Source organism: Felis catus, chromosome B2, assembly GCF_018350175.1.
Source record: "Felis catus isolate Fca126 chromosome B2, F.catus_Fca126_mat1.0, whole genome shotgun sequence".
NCBI lineage: Eukaryota > Metazoa > Chordata > Mammalia > Carnivora > Felidae > Felis > Felis catus.
The window spans coordinates 57,351,465-57,371,449 of NC_058372.1; the positions used below are offsets into that span (position 1 = coordinate 57,351,465).

General features: G+C 36.2%; 1 protein-coding gene across 7 annotated transcripts in view; it reads left to right on the forward strand.

The window, feature by feature from the left end:
• PHF3 (PHD finger protein 3) overlaps positions 1–19,646 on the forward strand; it is an 81,849-nt gene extending 62,203 nt beyond the window's left edge. For all 7 annotated transcript variants that reach the window (XM_045057704.1, XM_011282408.4, XM_045057705.1 and 4 more), the window contains 11 exons: positions 640–823; positions 2,773–2,920; positions 3,017–3,173; positions 5,449–5,565; positions 7,526–7,657; positions 8,232–8,367; positions 11,446–11,641; positions 12,130–12,277; positions 14,247–14,336; positions 16,367–16,562; positions 16,789–19,646. In XM_045057704.1, the coding sequence (XP_044913639.1) occupies positions 640–823; positions 2,773–2,920; positions 3,017–3,173; positions 5,449–5,565; positions 7,526–7,657; positions 8,232–8,367; positions 11,446–11,641; positions 12,130–12,277; positions 14,247–14,336; positions 16,367–16,562; positions 16,789–18,905 (3,621 nt within the window). In that variant the 3' untranslated portion in view covers positions 18,906–19,646. The remainder of the gene's footprint in view (positions 1–639; positions 824–2,772; positions 2,921–3,016; positions 3,174–5,448; positions 5,566–7,525; positions 7,658–8,231; positions 8,368–11,445; positions 11,642–12,129; positions 12,278–14,246; positions 14,337–16,366; positions 16,563–16,788) is intronic.
• The last annotated feature ends 339 nt before the right edge of the window (positions 19,647–19,985 follow it).

A 19,985-nucleotide genomic window follows, 5' to 3' on the forward strand; every position in this document is an offset into this window, starting at 1 on the left:
TAGGCGTCCGACTTCAGCCAGGTCACGATCTCGCGGTCCGGGAGTTCGAGCCCCGCGTCGGGCTCTGGGCTGATGGCTCAGAGCCTGGAGCCTGTTTCTGATTCTGTGTCTCCCTCTCTCTCTGACCCTCCCCCGTTCATGCTCTGTCTCTCTCTGTCCGAAAAATAAATAAACGTTGAAAAAAAAAAAATTCAAATGGATTTTGAATGAAAGGGCAAATCTCCTTTTTACTACTATTTGAGAGTTAGTTGTGTACATCTTTAAAAATAACCTTTTAAGTATTGGGCTAAAGAATATAATGTTTGCTGGGGTGCCTGGGTGACTTAGTCAGTTAAGCGTCTGACTTCCATTCAGGACATGATCTCATGGTCCGTGGTTTTGAGCCCTGTATCAGGCTCTGTGTTGATGGTGTGGAGCCTGCTGTTTTTCTCTCTTCCTTTCTCTTTCTGCCCCTCCCCCATTCACACTTTCTCTCTTTCTCAAGAATAAATAAACTTAAAACAAAAAAGAATATAATATTTGCTATCTTAATGGATTGTAATACTAATTAGGTTTAATTTTTTTTTTTTATCAATATACTCTTGAGCCTTGCTTTAGTAATTTTCATTCTAATGAATTAAATACTTTTTCCCCCCCTAGGAATCTGGTGAAGGCAAAAACTCATCAGACTGTAGAGATAGTGAAATAAAAAAATGGCAGCTAGCTCCTCTTCGAAAGATGGGACAACCGGTTTTACCTCGGAGATCCTCAGAAGAAAAAAGTGAAAAAATACCAAAAGAACCTTCAACTGTTATTTGTACAGGAGAAAAAGGTTCCAAACAAGGTAGTTAAGATTAATAAAAATTATTATACACTAATAAAGCTATATTTATTTTATACACTATCAGTATATTTAGGGAAATTTAACCATTTTAATATTTTAATGACAACAAAAATATGTGATTTACCTTTCTTGAAATTAAAAATTATTGCTCTAAATTCTGGGAAGTACAAATGAATTTAATAAGACCCCACCCTCATGGCTCTTAAATACGAATAGTAGAAGACAGATAATAAGTAGACAAATGGTGTGCTCTATCACGGCATTTAGGCACTATGAAGAAAAAATACAGTATTGGGGTAAAGAATTTTGATTTTGAAAAAATCAAATGAGGTTGAAGTTGGTGAAGGAGGTATTGTTGGATTGTGAAGAGAGGAGAAAAAGTATAAAATAATGTTTGGGGAAGTGGGAAAACAAATTTACCAGGAAAACTTAATAGGATTAGGGCAGCAGATTGAGTTATCTACTTCAGATTTGTGGTTATGAATTTATAGGGAGATCCGTTAGCATCAGTGTTTTTTCTCCAGTTGCCTTCAACTGTTTGTAGGCTGTTTGGGTGAAGGTTAAGGCTGGCTTTCACCAGGTTGTGGTTTGAATGCAAGGGTGTGGTAATAATGTTGGACTGTTTAATTAAAGTTGGTTATGTGGGAAAATGAGGACACAAATGGTAAAAAATGATAGATTTAAGTTGGGGTATCTTGGCTCAGTAGAAGAGCATGCGACTCTTGATCTTGGGGTTGTGAATTTAAGCTCCATGTGTAAAGATTACTTAAAAAATAAAATCTAAAAAAAAAAAAAACTGTTGGAATGAAGAGATTCTAGAATAAATAAGTCGGTATGTTAGAAGGTCAGAGTAGTGAGATGTTTCACATTGAGACTTTGGAGATGTTACATGAATTAGTAATGTTGGAATGAAAAATCATTTGAAAAGCTTAACATGTCAAATTAACAATATCAAGCACAATTGTTTTAAAACCAGAGATTCATCAATTTTGTGGTACTGGAAAATTCATTAAATTATCTGCTCACCTAATAAATTCAGATCATATTTTCTAAATATTTTTTAAAATTTTTGTTTTTGAAGATTTTATTTTTAAGTAGTCTCTACACCCAACATGGGGCTCCAACTCACAACCCCAAGATCAACAGTCTCACGTTCCACTGACTGAGCCAGCCTGGAGCCCCTCTAAGTAGTTTTTTAAAAGTTAATATTATATTAGAAACTAGCTCTAAAAACCATTATCTAAAATGGGAAAAGGTGGGGGTGCTTGGCTGGCTCAGTCAGAATAGTGTGTGACTCTTGATCTCAAGGTTGTGAGTTTGAGCCCCACATGGGGTATAGAGATTACTTAAATTAAAAAAATAAAATGGGTAAAGGGCATATGCACTTCATAGGGCCACTTTTTAGTCACTTAATTTGTAATTAAAATTCATTTAAGTTAGAATTTTTTTGGTGAGGTATAATTGGCATATAACATTAGTTTCCAGCATATGACAATAATTTGATATTTGTATGTATTGCAGAATGGTCATGATAAGTCTAGTTAACATGTCACCATATGTAGAATAGAATTTTAATGTCAGGAATATTTCAATATGGGTTCTGATGTTATTTCTATTTTTTAAAAAATGTTTATTTTGAGAGTGTGCACGTACATGTGCACAAGCGGGGGAGGGGCAGAAAAAGGGAGAGAGAGAATCCTAAGCAGGCTCTGTGCTGTCAGAGCAGAGCCTGTTGTAGGGCTCAGTTTCACCAACGATGAGGTCACGACCTGAACCAAGTTAAGGGTCAGATGCTTAACCGATTGAGCCACCCAGGTACCCCCTGATCTTATTTCTAAATAGTGATTTTTTAATCAGTCAATTTTGTTTAGAAGCTTAACAGTGTGCACTAAAAAGGAAGATATCTTTTTAAAAACAGTTTAATGAATTTTGTTATTTGTTTAAATTAGGGGCTCATGAGAAGCAAGAGATAAGAAAGAAGAAAATTGAAAAGGGAGTGCCTAATGTGCATCCTCCTGCTACTTCTACTTCCAAGCCTTCTGCAGATCAGATCAGACAAAGCGTCAGACATTCTCTTAAAGACATTCTTATGAAAAGGTAACACACGTTATTATTGTAGAGGATTGAATCACATATGCTTACTGTATGCTTATTATTGTATTTGAAGAATAATTGAATTATTCTAATTTTAAGACTTACAGAGTCCAATTTGAAGGTGCCAGAGGAAAAAGCAGCAAAAGTTGCCACAAAAATTGAAAAAGAGCTTTTCTCTTTTTTTCGGGACACAGATGCTAAATACAAGAACAAATACAGAAGTTTGATGTTCAATCTGAAAGATCCTAAAAACAATGTAAGTATGTTTTGTTCATGTCTATACCTGTTTAAGCTTCCAGCTTTCCTGAATATATTGGAATTTAAGATTATAATACAACAGATCTATAATTTATTTCTTAAAGTGAGAATGTGTCATTTTATTTTATTATTTTTTATTTAAAAAAATAATTTTTTAACATTGAGAGAGCATGAGCTCTGAGCTGAAGTCCGACACTTAACTGCCACCCTGGCACCTTGAGACTGTGTCATTGTTTTAAAAAATTTTTTTCAGTATTTATTTTTGAGAGAGAGAGACAGAGTATGAGTGGGGGAAGGGCAGAGAGAGAAAGAGACACAGAATCTGAAGCAGGCTCCAGGCTCCGAGCTGTCAGCACAGAGCCCGACACGGGACTCAAACTCATGAACTGTGAAATCATGACCTGAGCTGAAGTTGGACACTTAACTGAACTGAGCCACCCAGGTGCCCCGAGACTGTCGTTTTAATAGTCTTTGGCTACTGCACTGAATTGTGAATTCTGAATAGTGGTAACTAGTGTTCTGTAATGAGTCTATTAAAATGTAAACTGCTAAGTCTGTCTTAACCTGATTTATGTGAATTTTCTTTCCATTATATCCCTTATTTAATCCAATTTATTAAAAATTTACTCAAATGTATTTTTTAAAAACTCTGTTAAGCCAAAATTCATAACAAATACTGTAATGGTACTTTTGTTTGTTTGGTTGTTTGTTTGTTTGTTTTTGAGGGTAGGGGAAGGGGCAGGGTGAGAGGGAGAGAGAATCCCAAGCAGTCTCTGAGCAGTCAGCTGAACTCAGGAATTGTGAGATCATGACCTGAGCTGACACCAGGAGTTGAATGCTTAACTTATTGAGCCACCCAGGCGCCCCACTATAATGGTACTTCTGATTTGAATCTAAAAGCAGAGCAGCAGTACTTAAAAAAATATATATATGTAAAAAATACTATTTTAAAACGTTTCGTTGGGACACCTGGGTGCCTCAGTCAGCTGAGCGTCTGACTTCAGCTCGGATCATGATTTCACAGTTCACAAGTTCCAACGCTGTGTTGGGCTCTGTGCTGACAGCTCAGAGCCTGGAGCCTGCTTCAGATTCTGCGTCTCCTTCTCTCTCCGCCCCTCTCCCACTCGTACTCGGTCTCTATCTCTCAAAAATAAACATTAAAAAAAAAACATTTTGTTAATTTAAATAAGACTTTAATTCTAAATATCTTTTAGCAGTGAGGCAAATATTAATTGAACTGTTAATCATTTTCTGGCATTTCTTGTTCGAGACTTAGGAAATCTAAAAGCTATGTATATGAATGCAAACTCCTTACGTATTTGCTTAAGTTTTATAAGATTTTCACTTAAGTGATAACAGTTTGTCAATTTGTATAATGATAGTTGCAATAGTATGTGATATGAGGTATTTTCTTAAAGTATATACTAACAGCTACTTAAGAGAAATCTACGTTGTATAATCTGCCATCATAGTCCAGGGGATCAGATACTTCTTGAATTATATAGTCTGGAAGCTTTTCTTCAGTAAGTAAACATTTATTTCCATTGGGTTTCTTTCTTGCAGTTGGTTCTTTGCTCTGGAGTCCCTCCCAAGCCTGTTAAAATTTAAACTATGAAGCCTTAAAAATATGAAAGACCTCACATTCAATAAAATTCTTTTATGTGGTACCTTGCTATTTACTACAGGTTGGCTATTATGACAGAGTGTATCACTGGGAATACTCTGAGACAGAATCTTCTTTTGGGGGAGGGTGGGAGTAGGGGAACAGTTTTAATACAATTTTTGGATAGATGTTGTAATGGTTCTACTGTACCTGTTTGTTCACTATGTGTTGATATATTTTACATTTATTTTTTAAATATTTATTTATTTTGAGAGAGAGAGAGAGGGAGTATGAGTGGGGAGGGTCAGAAAGAGAAAGGGAGAGAGAGAATCCCAAGCAAGCTCTGCATTGTTAACGCAGTTTGTGATCCCACGAACCAAGAAATCATGACCTGAGCCGAAATCAAGAGTCAGATGTTTAACAAGCTGAGCTACGCAGGTGCCCCTGTGTTGATTTTTTATATGAAAGGTGTGTTTGTTACCTTAGATGAAAAGTTCCTAGAATATAAGGTTGTCAGTAAATCTCTTTGTAGTAGATGATTTATAAATAGACATTTGTAAATCCGGTTTAAATATTGCATCTTTATTTATTACAAATTTTTATACAGCAGTTCCAGTTTCTTTTAAAAATGTTTTCTCCCCTTTTTATTCCCATTTTTAAATATTTCCAGATATTATTTAAAAAAGTACTGAAAGGAGAAGTAACCCCTGATCATCTTATAAGAATGAGTCCAGAAGAACTAGCTTCTAAAGAGTTAGCTGCTTGGAGACGGAGAGAAAACAGACATGTAAGATTATCTATGAATATGTGTTTGGCTATATCAGAACCTATATTTTTCAGCCATAGGGGAGAAATTATATATATACACAAGAGGTAATTTAACAGAGTGTGCAGTAATACAGACTTCCTGTTCTATGCTTCTTCTAAATTACTTATCTTCCATTAACTGAGTTCTTAAATTTAATCTTTTGTTTTCCCTACCTCTGCTGCTTTTTTCTCATTTTCTTCAGTTAGAAGGTTACATAATTAACTTGTGTTTTGTTATATTTCATAAATCAGAAAGATGGGAAATTAGGCACATTTTTTCTTAATCACGTCTATACTTTTCAGAAGCACAATTTGAAGGTATAATGAATATTGGTAATTTGTAGTACTAGATTAAGTCAAAATGAAAATTTTACAGGTTTATAATCCCTTATTATTCAAATTTCAAACACCAAAAGGTTAGAAAAACAAGGATTTTTTTTTCCCTTAACACATTTATTGATAAAACCTGACCCAAATTGTCACGTATGGGTGCTCATATTTACAGAAATGTTGTGGGCTTAAGTAGCTCTGTCCCAGGTCTGACTGAGGTGTTATGTAACATAAATAGTATGTACAGCATAGTCCATTTTTAAAATTAAAAAGTTCTGAAAGTCACCAGTGCCAGGAGTTTTCATTTAGGTGTTGTGAACTTGAAATACCTTTAAAGATTGATTAAGTGAATGTGTGACTTAGGGTTATTGTGGCAGTGGGATAACCACATTATCTACTAGTTTGATTACAGTGGCCTCAGAATATTGGCTTTTTAAAATTTACTTATTTTTTATTTTTGAGAGAGAAAGAGCATGAGCAGGGGAGGGGGCAGAGAGAGAGAGAGAGAGAGAGAGAGAGAGAGAGAGAGAGAATAGTAAGCAGGCTCCATGCTTAGTGCAGAGCCTGACGTGGGGCTCGATCCCATGATCTGAGCAAAATCACGAGTTGTAGGCTCAACCGACTGAGCCACTCAGGTGCCCTAGAATGTTAGCTTTTCATTCTAGAAAGTATTGGTTATTTACAGTTCATAGGAATTCTACATGATTTACCTGATTCTTTTTTCCATAATACTTGCATCTCAGGTATTAAGCCTCCATGTGGATCTTCTGCTAAATCTAGTTTGAAGCACAGGGTCTTGATTTCATATATTACACTTATTCACATGTTTCTTCACTTTCACCCTGTGTAATTTTTCCTCTTAATTTGGAAATAGTATCACCTCATCTTTCTCTCCATGTCCCAAATATGTACATGCCTCTCTTCTGCATTGAAATGTGGCTGCAAGTATTACCTGCTTTGGAGACCAGCTTGTTCTTCCTTTAGGCCATGTATCTGATTTCTTTCTTTAAAGGATGATTTGCATATAACAAAGGCAAAATAAATGACCATCTTTACCTTTCTTAACCTGTTCCACTCTCAGCTACTTTTTACTAGTTTTTGCTACACTAGTTTTTGCTATACTTGCTTATTATTGTGTTGCCAGGCTTGTTCATCGTCACAAAGTAAGCTTGGTCAGGAGAAAACTGATAGGGGACTACCTGATAATTTTTGGTATTTGAATAAACGTCCACTATTTGGGGGAGTGTTAAGAACATCAAGTTAGGAATCTGAGGAAAATAATTCCCATTTCCCTGTGGTAGCTGCTACTATACTAAATCAGAAAGCAGGTAAATATCATGTTTCAACCCTTTGCAAATTACATTGCACTTCAGCTCCCTCTGGTTAATTTATGTGTGAACTTCTCATGGCTTATAAACCCAGCACTTAAAACAGTCTCTGACATTTGTAAGTATTCAGTGTATATTTGTTGTTTGAGAGACCACCTAAAGATTAAAAATCATCTATGATGAGTTTTTTCATTTTTAGATAAGCTCTTACTATTTAAAGCTGTACATTTGGAAATATGTATATTTCAATTGTGAAATGTTTCTTTAAAATATTTCCTTTAGACCATAGAGATGATTGAGAAAGAGCAGAGAGAAGTGGAAAGACGGCCAATCACAAAAATAACTCATAAAGGTGAAATAGAAATTGAGAGTGATGCCCCAATGAAGGAACAGGAAGCCGCCATGGAGATTCAGGTAAAAATTATAATAGTGTCATGTTTGTAGTGCTCAAAACATGAAGATTCAGTGATTTATTTGCCTCAGATGTTCCTTAAGTCGAAAGAAGATTTTTAAAAATATATATATTTTAAAGTAGTTTATTTCATTGGTTTCATGGTTTTTTGAGAGTGTTTACAGTATTGTTTCTTTGTATGTAAAGTGCAGGCTATCTGCATCACAGGCACCTCTTAAGCACTTGTTTAAATGTAGATTCTCAGGATCTGTAGGACTTGGCGAATTCTTCAGTAGGCCTATAAATCTGTAGGTGCTTCTTAGACTGGTTTGAGAGTGGTACAACTTTTCTTATTTTCAAATATCAGTGAGAAAATAATAGGAAATCTTGTTAGAGGCCTTAAAGAATGAAGACTGAAGAATGTCTTGTTTTTGCTCTACTTTAAGTCATAATTAATATCTAGCATTTATTTTATAAAGAAATAGTGAAAAACAACCTGTGAATGGAATAGCTTTCATGTATCAATATGAAATATAAGTTGATTTTTAATAATCGGGACAAAATTTTGTCTGCTGAAACTTTTTATTCCTTTTTTAGGAACCTACAGCTAACAAGTCATTGGAGAAGACAGAAGGATCTGAAAAACAGAAAGAAGAGATTGATTCTATGTCTAAAGATACCACTAGTCAACATAGACAACATCTTTTTGATCTTAACTGTAAAATTTGCATAGGTAATTGGAAATTTTTCCTTTCTTCTTTTTTTTTAATGTTTATTTTAGAGAGAGAGAGAGAGAGAGAGAGAGACAGTACGAGTTTGGCGGGGAGGGGTAGAAAGAGGGAGACATAGAATCTGAAGCAGGCTCCAGGCTCTGAGCCATCAGCACAGCCCAACACGGGGCTCAAACTCAGGAACAGTGAGATCATGACCTGAGCCGGAGTTGGACGCTCAACTGACTGAGCCACCGAGGCACTCTTGGGAATTTTTCTTTCTGAAATGTTGCTTTCACTTTGAAAGGGGGATACTTGTATTTGTAATCTAAATAGGTTTTTGTTTTCTCTGTACTGGTGGTGGGGTACCTGCTCACTCCTTTTGAGGAGTAGCACAGTTTTAGAATGACTGCTCTTCAGAGTTGAGGTATAGTTTGATACTATCATATAGTTTGCTATCTAGAATTAATTGTATTATGTAAGATCTGAACTTAACCAACTCAGAGTCAAAAGACTAGAATTTAAGCATTAGAATAGGCATCAGAACTGTTGCACAGTTGTGATGGTATTGTCATTTACTAGGTGAAGGAATAAAACAGCATTCATATTTTATTATTATATATAACAAATGAAACAAATCCCAAAATATCTTTTCTCTAGTATTCTTATGTCTGGCCATTCATTCAGTAAATATTTGCTGAAATCTTTTTTGCCGAGCACTTTCTGGTGCAGGGAATATAGTGGTGAATGAGTCAGATATTATCCAGGCTTTAAGAGAAAACATAAAGCCTAGTGGGAAAGACAGGCAGGTGATGATTTGAGTAGAAGTACAGTCATAAGTGTCTTTAGCTAGCAGGAAGACTTAGCCTAGAGTGAGGCATTGGGGAGACTTGAATTGATATTTAAGCTGAGACATGAAGACTGAAAGGGGAAGACCATTCTGAATACTGGGAATGGCATGAGCTTGAATTGAATTCAAGAAGAGGAGAGAGGCATATGATTTGTTTGAAGAGATACTTTAGGGATCACATTTTGTATTATTGCCTTTCGAACTTCAGATTGTGACTTCTTAGTGAAATCAAGTTAGTAAGTAGTTACTAGCATTTCAAAAACAAAAACAATATGAAATACCACAGTGAATTACTCTAAAAAGATGTGTACCATTTTGTGAAACTTTAATTCTGGTTATTTATATATAACCAAAATAATACACACATACATGTATATATACACACACATACACAGATGTGTTGAGTGTGTGTGTGTGTGTGTATAAGTAATGGATCATGAGATAAAATATGACTTTACAGATCATGATGAGAATACTGAAAATCTACTTTTACGACCACATTGAAGATTTTGGTCTTTTATCTAAGAGCAGTGGATACTGATTGAAGGGTTTTTTAGCAAGGGAATGGCATGATCAAATTGGAATTTTATGAAGATCTCTCTAACTGTGGTGAGAAGGTATTACAGTGGGAGAAGCCAAGGGAGGAAGGAGGGAAACTCGATAGGAAGCCTCTGCACTAGTCCAGTGTGAGATGAAGATGGTTTTAATTAGAGTGATTAGAGCAGTAATTGGAGATGGAAGTAATGGAGGCTTTGAGATAATCACGTTAGGTAATATTGATAGATGCTAGAGATGGGCTAGATTTAGGGCATAAGAAATAGGGATGTATAAGGAAGAATTTAAATTATATTAATAATCATATCTTCTCAAAATCGTGTTTATATATTTTACTGTCTGTACAAGATTAAAGACTTAAAGGGCAGAGAGAATGTTTTTAGACTTTGTTGTTCTTTTTTTTAAGTTTATTTGAGAGAGACAGAGATAGCTGAAGTAGGGGAAGAGGTAGCAAGAGAGGGAGACAGGCTCCTCACTGTCAGCTTGGAGCCTGACATGGGATCGAACCCATGAAAACCCAGGAGATCATGACCTGAGCTGAAATCAAGAGTTGGATGCTTAACCGACTAAGCCACCTAAGCTCCCCGAGACGTTACTATTCTTAAAGAAAGCTATCCATGGTCTAATAGTATTTTTAAGTTCACCCATGTAGTTCTATCTTAATAAAAAATACTTAGTGATTTCTATTAACTTTAATAATTTCCATGGTAATATTTTAGTAAATGTAATGTTAGCACAAAAAACATTTGTTAAACACTACTAGACCTAACCTATTTTCAGAAAGTTTGAGTGATTTGTTTCCTTCTTGGTGCTATAGCCTAAAACCAGTGTCATTTTTTAAACTTTACTAACATTTTTCATGTTTAGTAACTGTACTATGCATTTATGTTATGAGCTGCTGCTATATGTAACACAAAGTAGGATACAGATTTTTTTTACTCAGTTCTTTTTCAAGTAACTTCTCTTGGAATTTGGTGTAATTTAGTATAAAATTGGTAGGGGGTCACCTGGGTGGCTCAGTTTGTTGAGCATCTGACTTTTGATTTCAGCTTGGGGTCATGTTCCCAGTATTGTGGGATTAAGCCCTGCATCTGGTTCTACACTGAGTGTGGAGCCTGCCTGGATTCTCTCTCTCTCTCCCCCTGACCCCCTCCCCTGCTTGCCTTTTCTCTCTCTAAATAAAAAAAAGAAAAATTGCTAGGGAATCAAGAAACTTAGTTTAAAAATGTTTGTTTATTTATTTTGAGAGAGATAGCGATAGCACAAGCAGAGGAAGGGCAGAGACAGAGAGGGAGAGAGAATCCCAAGCAGCCTCCATGTTGTCAGCACAGAGCCCGGTATGGGGCTCCATCTCAGAAACCGTGAGATCGTGACCTGAGCCGAAAGCAAGAGTCAGATGCTTAACCGACTGAGCCACCCAGGTATCCCAAGAAACTTATTTTAGATTCTAGTTATAATGTTTCCATTCCAGCTTATCTAAGTTGCTTAATATCCTTTTTCCCTAATTTTTCACATCAATTAGAGAGATGTAATATAACACAGCATGAGAAATGATGATAGTTAAAAATTACCCCAGGAAATCTAAGGTTATGCAACAATTCCATCAGAAACACTGAATAACTCTTGAAGTGAAATGGATGAAGTTACAGGAATTTCACTTTACAAAAATGGTTTGTTTGGTGTCATCTGATGTTAGGTCGAATGGCACCACCTGTAGATGATCTTTCTCCAAAAAAAGTTAAAGTCGTTGTTGGAGTATCTCGTAAACATTCAGATAACGAAGCAGAAAGTATAGCAGATGCACTGTCTTCAACCTCAAACATCTTGGCTTCTGAATTCTTTGAAGAGGAAAAACAAGAGTCTCCGAAATCAACATTCTCTCCTGCCCCACGGTAATTTTCTCTTAGCTGTAACTTCAATAATTATTATAGATCTTTGCCAAATTATACTTGGATGTCTTCAAATATGGAAAAGTGACATATTTCTTAGGAACCTTTCTTTTGAGAAAAGAACTGTACCTTCTTAAACATTAAACTAATTGAGATAAAAGAATAAGACTTAAAATTAATTTAGAGATTTGAGTCTGTGTGTGGGGACTTGACTTTAAAATTCCTTTTAATTATGTTGGTCCCAAGAGGTGGGAGATAGGTCATTAAATAAAAATTGCTCGCACCTCTCTGTACCTTCATCTGAGCCACCCGTGAAGGATATTGTAAGTCATGACTATGTAAATATGAATGTACTTTCATCTTTAATCAATAGCCTTTATGTATTTTGGCTTTCTTGACATGCTAAAATAGAAATAATTGATGACTTAGTAGAAAATGTATTTATTCATGACCATATCTTTAGGCTGAAAATTTCTAATGTCCTGTTTTAGACCAGAGATGCCTGGAACTGTTGAAGTTGAGTCTACCTTCCTGGCTCGATTGAACTTTATCTGGAAAGGTTTTATCAACATGCCTTCTGTAGCAAAATTTGTTACCAAAGCCTACCCAGTATCTGGTTCCCCTGAGTATTTGACAGAGGTACTGTGAACTTTTCTTGCCGTTTTCTGCTTGGGTTGACATGTGCTTCCAAAAGAAGTAGGAGAGAAATGACATTATAAATAATAATGTTTTATTTCATTCATAAGTATGTTGACAGTGATGCTTAGAACCATTCAATTAATGAAATTTTGAGTTCACAACTGAAGTTTTTGAACTGTAGATAACTGTATTCTGAAAGTTTTCACCCTACAAATCCTGTACTGTAAGATGTATGTCAGAGAATTAAAAATTAATGAGAGTCTGCATGGATATCATGAGTTTTTCTTTAAAGGATTGACCTGCTTATTATGGACTTCAGTGTTAGCCTGTCAAGAAGATTTTTTTCCATGTTAACAAGTCTAATTCTCCTGTTGCTTATGTTTCCCCTACTGCATGACTACAGCTCTTATCTGCCTCTATCTGTGAATGAGATGTAGGTGATAGTTGAAACATTACAGTAAGGTGACAGTCCCATGAGACCCAATGATCATAGTTGCTCCAGGTACCCTTGGTTGGTTTTATACCTGAAAGAATTGGATGGAACTGTCATGCAACATTTATGGAAAATAAGCAGTTACAGGATTATATTATGAAAAATGAGAAAGTATGACATTTTTGAACTATTTTGAAAAGTGTTTTTCTTTTGTTTTAGGAAGTAAGAAAATAATTCAGTACATGTACTGTATTTTTGTTGAGATTGTATTTTCTGTTATGTTTGTATCTAAACTGTTCCATCCATTCTCAGTCTCCTGATCATGAAGGCAAAAATTAAAGAAAAAAATTCTTTCCAGTATTTCAAAAGTCTTGAATTGTATATATGCCTATTTTTCTTTAAAGACTAACAAACTTTTCTTTATAGAGAAAATTAGTTTGGCTGAAATTAGTTTAAGTGTAATGGTGCCTAACGTTGATCAGTTTATTTGTTTAGCATTGTGTTTTAATAAACAATGTAATTATTACTTTTACATTTAGTTTGCTTGGCAAATAATATTTTAGAAATGTTGATTTTATAACAGGAAAATTAAATGGACCCATGATGCTTTTCTTTTTGAACAAATCTCTTTAGAAATTTAGTCTTTGATCAGTGGTGAAGAGAACTTCTTCTTTTAAATTGGAAAGAAGTCCTGAACTATGGAATTTGAATTTAAACAAAACTATTCTCCTTTCTTAGTTTCTAAGGTTGCTTTCCAGAATTCCACCTCTGCTTTTTACTACTTTTAGTTTAGGACTAAAGTCCCAAATAAAATATTAAAGCAATTAATAATTTAAATACACTTAAATCAAATTTGCTATCAATTAATTATGCTTTCTATGAATTTTTTCAGCTTCATAGAAAAATAGAAATACACTGATTAAAGTTTTAAATATTTTCAGTTACACAGTTCTTCACTTAATTTAGGTATAGTCATCTGTTTTCAGAAAATTCTGTTAAAAAAAAATGAACTTGCAGTATTACAGTGTTCTGTACTGTGCAGAAATACACTCTATAATTATACTTGGTAACTTCTGAAATCTAGCTGTTAATGATTAAATGATATCCTTGCCCACTACCACCAAAAAAGGGGTGAGAGGGTAGGAGTGGGCGGAATAGAAAAACAATCTCTAATATTCTGAAATCTGTTGTACTCTTCCTGGATTGTCGGTGTGTCTTTTGCTTGACACTGCTTCACTTTCCTGTGCCTGTTTTTCCTACTGGGAACTGACATGACCTCAGATTCTATCTCACATGTATCTTGGGCACCAACCTTGGTTATTTGAGGTTGACAATTGAGGCACCCAGCTTGGTTATTTGAGGTTGACATTTGAGGTAAATCCTGATTGCTATCCCTGTACTTTGTTATGTTCTATGATGCAAATCTTTTTATTTACTTGTTTCTTATTACCAATTTTAAATTAGTCTTAGAGTAAATTATGAATATTACAGTAAAGATATTCTGTATATACTGATCACCTTCATTTTTTACTGTAGGATCTACCAGATAGTATTCAAGTAGGTGGCAGGATATCACCTCAGACAGTTTGGGATTATGTTGAAAAAATTAAAGCATCAGGAACCAAGGTAAGGAAAATTTCTTTTGTTACACCTGCATGAGAGAGCACTTGAAAACTAAATCATGAGAGTTCTTATGCAGGGAACCCTAGGGGGTAGGAGCCACTACAAATTCTGAATCTACATAGTGTGCCTGACAAAACTGAACTAAAACCATTTGCTAAAGCTCAGAACAGCTCAGCATTCTTCCTGTGGGTTTTTCTTTCCTTCTGGTATGCTTTCTTAGTGATTTCTGTCAGTGTTTTGAAAGAAATGTTTTAAAGTAAGTATTGAGATTCCTCCTGGGATTGTGCCTTGCTTTGATTATAGACATTTGTTTAGTTAGGGCATAGGCTAAGAGACCTTAAAATATAGTGGCTCTAAGTATATAGAAGTTTATTTTTATTAAAAAATTTTTTTAATGTTTATTTTTGAGAGAGAAAGAGAGAGCGAGAGAGACAGAGCGTGAGCAGGGGAGGGACAAAGAGAATGTAAAGCAGACTCCAGGCTCAGAGCTGTCAGCAGAGTCTGACGTGGGACTCAAACCCATGAACCATGAAATCATGACCTGAGCCAAAGTCGGATGCTTAACCAACTGAGCCACCCAGGCGCCCCTATTTAATTTTAAAAGTTTATTTATTTATTTTGAGAGAGTGGGGAGGGGGGAAGGGGAGGGTCAGAAAGAGAGGGAGTGAGAGAGAATCTCAAGTAGGTCCCTCACTGTCAGTGCAGAGCCTGACTTGGGGCTCTAACTCATGACCGTGAGCTCATGACCTAAGCCGAAACCAAGAATCAGATGCTCAACCAACTGAGCCACCCAGGCACCCCCTGAAGTTTGTTTGCTTAAAAATTTTTAAAGTTTATTTATTCTGAGAGAGAGCATGAGTGGGGTAGGGGCAGAGAGAGAGGGAAAGGGAATTTCATGCAAGCTCCACACTGTCAGTGCAGAGCTTGACATGGGTCTCGAACTCCCGAACTGTGAGATCATGACCTGACCTGATACAAGGGTCAGACACTTAACCAACTGAGCCACCCAGGCGTTATGAATATATATTTTTCAATATAGGTTTTAGAATTTAAATTAATACAGTATTAGAATACAAAGAAACTTTGAAGCATTGTAGAAAAGTTACAACACTTATTTGCTATCACTTTCTCATGATAGTAAAAGTCATAAGAAAGCATTGGGGAGGTATTCCCTTGGACATTTTGGGAATCATTCTTGGCCTACCCATATACTTCTGCCCAGTATTTTATAATATGCCTCCTTCCTGAACTGACTGAAACACACCCCTAAAAGAGGACAGTTTAGATGACAGACCTTTTATAAGAGAGCCATAGTTTAGCTCATTTACATGTTCTGTATAGGAACTTCTATCAATTTAGGCTTTGTAGCAGGTCTGTCTCTTCATTTTGACTATGTATGTTCATGAAAAGACATCTCATTTTTTTACACTACCAAATTGATACTACATTGGGATTCTCTTTTCTATTGGAAACAAATTCTGGAACCTAGAGGCAAACAAATAAGTTCCTGAGTAAACCAAATGACTTTATAAAACGTATGGCGTTTTATGTATTTCAGTTCTTTTCACCCAGTCTCCATTCTGGATTTTCACTGGATTTGAGTTTTTTTGTGTATGTGTACATGGCAGGGTGGTGGTAGGTGATATTAATTTTCAGTATACTGAAAACACAGGCAACCATTTGTGGAGATTATGAGATCGGAAATAAGGATGTAGTGTAGATATCAAAGGACTCGGGTTTAAATACCTTCTCTGTTACAATTGTGTCACCTTGAGCAAATTAATTACTGTGGGACTCAGTGTCTTATGGGACACCTTCAGATAAAACAGATCTGTCAGTGGGTCAGCAAACATCTTTTCCTAAGAGTTCCTTCCTTTTACTATTTTTATCTGCATTTAAGTTGGCAAATCATGTTTTTCAGTAATCATCATTATAAAATTTACTGGATTATTATTAGTTGAGAAATGATATTTAAAACCCAGCTATTCTTTAGGTTATTATTTTAAACAGTCATTTATGATTTTCTTGAATAGGAAATTTGTGTGGTTCGCTTCACACCTGTAACTGAAGAAGATCAAATTTCTTATACTTTGCTGTTTGCATACTTCAGTAGCAGAAAGCGCTATGGAGTAGCTGCTAACAACATGAAGCAGGTTAAGGATATGTACCTTATTCCTTTGGGTGCCGCAGATAAAATTCCACACCCTCTTGTGCCTTTTGATGGACCTGGTAGGTATACATTTTAATAATAAGAGTATGAATAAAAAAAAGTGGGAGGTGAGACCAGAGTGAGAAGACAGACTCTGCTTGCATTCTTGGGTTTCAGCCCTCTAGAGCTGACTTCACAGGGACAGGCACCCACCTAATAGGCTGTAATAAGCTAGATGCAAAAATGTACCCTGTGTTGTAATGGTTGAAAAAATGACTATTCATTGATGTTTTTTATTTTATACAGGGCTTGAACTGCATAGACCCAATCTGTTGTTGGGCTTAATTATTCGTCAAAAACTGAAGCGGCAACATAGTGCTAGTGTTAGCACTAGTCATACAGCCGAGACTTCTGAAAGCGTACCAATGGCATTGCCACCTGACAAAAAAAGTAAGATGGAAGTTTCCACAGAAGAAACACCAGAGGAAGAAAATGACTTTTTTAATTCTTTTACAACTGTATTACACAAGCAGAGAAATAAGCCTCAGCAAACTCTTCAGGAAGACCTTCCAACAGTAATTGAACCTTTAGTGGAAGTCACCAAACAAGAGCCACCAAAACCTTTAAGATTCCTTCCTGGGGTATTGATTGGCTGGGAAAATCAGCCTTCTACTCTGGAATTAGCAAATAAACCTCTTCCTGTGGATGATATACTTCAGAGCCTTTTGGGCACTACTGGTCAGGTATATGAACAGACTCAATCGGTGATAGAACAAAACACTCTTAAAGAAATTCCTTTTCTAAGTGAGCAAGCTGACCCCAAAGCAGAGAAAGTAGATAAAGTGGAAGTAACTGATGGTGAAGCCAAGGAGGTAAAGGTTAAAGTAGATGATCTTTCAGAGTCTACAGGTAATTCAGTAGTAGAAGAAACATCAGTAATGAGTTCTTCTTCCATTTCTCCTGGACCTTTGACGAGTCTTAGCCTCAGAGGTAAACCACCAGATGTTTCTACAGAAGCATTCTTAACAAATTTATCAATTCAGTCGAAACAGGAAGAAACTGTGGAGAATAAAGAGAGAACGTTAAAAAGGCAGCTGCTGCAAGATCAAGAGAATAATTTACAAGATAATCGGACTTCAAATACTAGTTCTCCATGCAGGTCTAATGTAGGAAAAGGAAACATAGATAGTAATGTCAGTTGCAGTGAAAACCTTGTTGCTAATACAACAAGGTCCCCACAGTTTATCAACTTGAAACGGGATCCTAGACAAGCAGCAGGACGAAGTCAGCAGATAACTGCTTCAGAAAACAAAGATGGAGATAATTGCCGGAATGGAGAAAAACACACCCTGCCTGGTCTGTCACACAAGGAGCACTTAACAGAACAAATGAATGTAGAGGAAAAGTTGTCTTCTGTAGAGAAGAGCTCATGTGTTCAGCAGGGTGATAATTCAGGGGTTGCACAAAACTCACCGTCAGTAGAAAACATACACACTTCTCAAGCAGAACAAACAAAACCCTTACAGGAGGATATTTTAATGCAAAATATCGAAACTGTGCACCCATTTCGAAGAGGATCCACAGCGACAACATCTCATTTTGAAGGTGGAAACACATGTCAATCAGAATTTCCTTCTAAAAGCATCAACTTTACTTCCAGAAGCACCAGCCCCAGAACAAGTGCAAACTTTTCACCCATGAGGCCACAGCAGCCCAACCTTCAGCATCTCAAGTCTAGCCCCCCTGGATTTCCATTTCCAGGACCTCCTAATTTTCCCCCACAAAGCATGTTTGGATTTCCACCACATTTACCACCTCCTTTACTTCCCCCTCCAGGCTTTGGCTTTGCTCAAAATCCCATGGTTCCCTGGCCACCTGTTGTTCACCTGACAGGCCAACCACAACGTATGATGGGTCCCCTTTCACAAACATCAAGGTATATAGGCCCACAAAATTTTTACCAGGTTAAAGACATTCGAAGACCAGAAAGGCGCCATAGTGACCCTTGGGGTAGGCAAGACCAACAGCAACTGGATAGGCCATTTAATAGGGGTAAAGGGGATCGACAGAGATTTTATAGTGATTCACACCATTTGAAAAGAGAGCGACATGAAAAGGAATGGGAGCAAGAGTCTGAAAGGCATAGACGCAGAGACAGAACCCAAGACAAGGACAGAGACAGAAAAAGGGAGGAAGGGCACAAAGATAAAGAGAGGGCGCGGTTGTCACATGGTGATCGAGGAGCAGATGGAAAAGCAAGCCGGGATAGTAGGAATGTAGACAAGAAACCAGATAAACCTAAAAGTGAAGACCATGAAAAGGACAAAGAACGAGAGAAAAGTAAACATAGAGAAGGAGAAAAGGACAGAGATAGGTACCACAAAGATAGGGACCACACTGACAGAGCTAAAAGCAAAAGGTAAAATTTGCAGGCTGCTTCAAGATTACATTTAAATAACTTAAATGTCGTATCTTAAAAACTTTACGATTGCCTGCTAGGATTGTGCCATCTTTTAAATTTTTAATATTGGTGGTTTGCAGAACAATAAAATCTGTGTGTTGGTGCAGAGTGCTCTCTGTACCAGTGCTCATCACCCCTTCTTCATACCAACTGTCCCTAGTTCTAGGAATTTAATATTTTTAAAAGTTTTACATTGCTGTATATTCAAAGATTTGTTTTATTAATATGCAATAAAGGCTTAGAAATTTTAGTTTTATTCCTTACTTGGTAAATATGGTTAACTATGGAGTATATTTACTGCCTCTAGTGAATGTCCTTTATATAATGACTAATTTGAGAGTAATGTGTGCTCTGTAAGTTTGTTTAAATTGCACTGTTTTTAAAGAAACTGTAGAGGAGAAACAGAACGCCAAGCAACTTCATAATCAGATTATATTAATCATTTAGTTGAGCAGTTTTTGACCAAGAATCAGACGCCCAAGGAGTACATTTCTTGCTTTAATCTGCACTCATTGAAGGCATTTATTACCATTACTACAACTTTGTGGTAGGCCATTTCTTTTCCTTTTCATTTTTGGCTCTTTGGAAACTTGAATACTTAAGCTTGTACATGATCTTGTGTTTTGCTATCCTTTTTACTGTAAAATGTAAATATTTTAAGGGATATTTTGATTCTAAATATGATAAAAGAATTTCTCACCTATTTTGTGTGTGTGATTTGAAATTCAGTAGTCAAAGTATTCTTTAAAGCTTTAATTATCATCAGATGCTAAACCCTTACTCCACCAAGGGCATAGAGCCATAGCTCTCTAAATCAGGCAATAGATGAGGGAAAAAACGATTTCTGTACCATAGATTACAGGCTATTGAGGTAAATCATGTAGTTCTAAAGAGGCTATGAATTGAGAACTACTAATGAAAAACTGTTGTAGCTATAGCTCACTTTATAGGTATGTTTCTGAAAACTTGTATACCATCAAAATTTGGTACACTGACTAATCATTTCAGAACTTTTATTTTAGAGAAACATGTTGTGAATCTC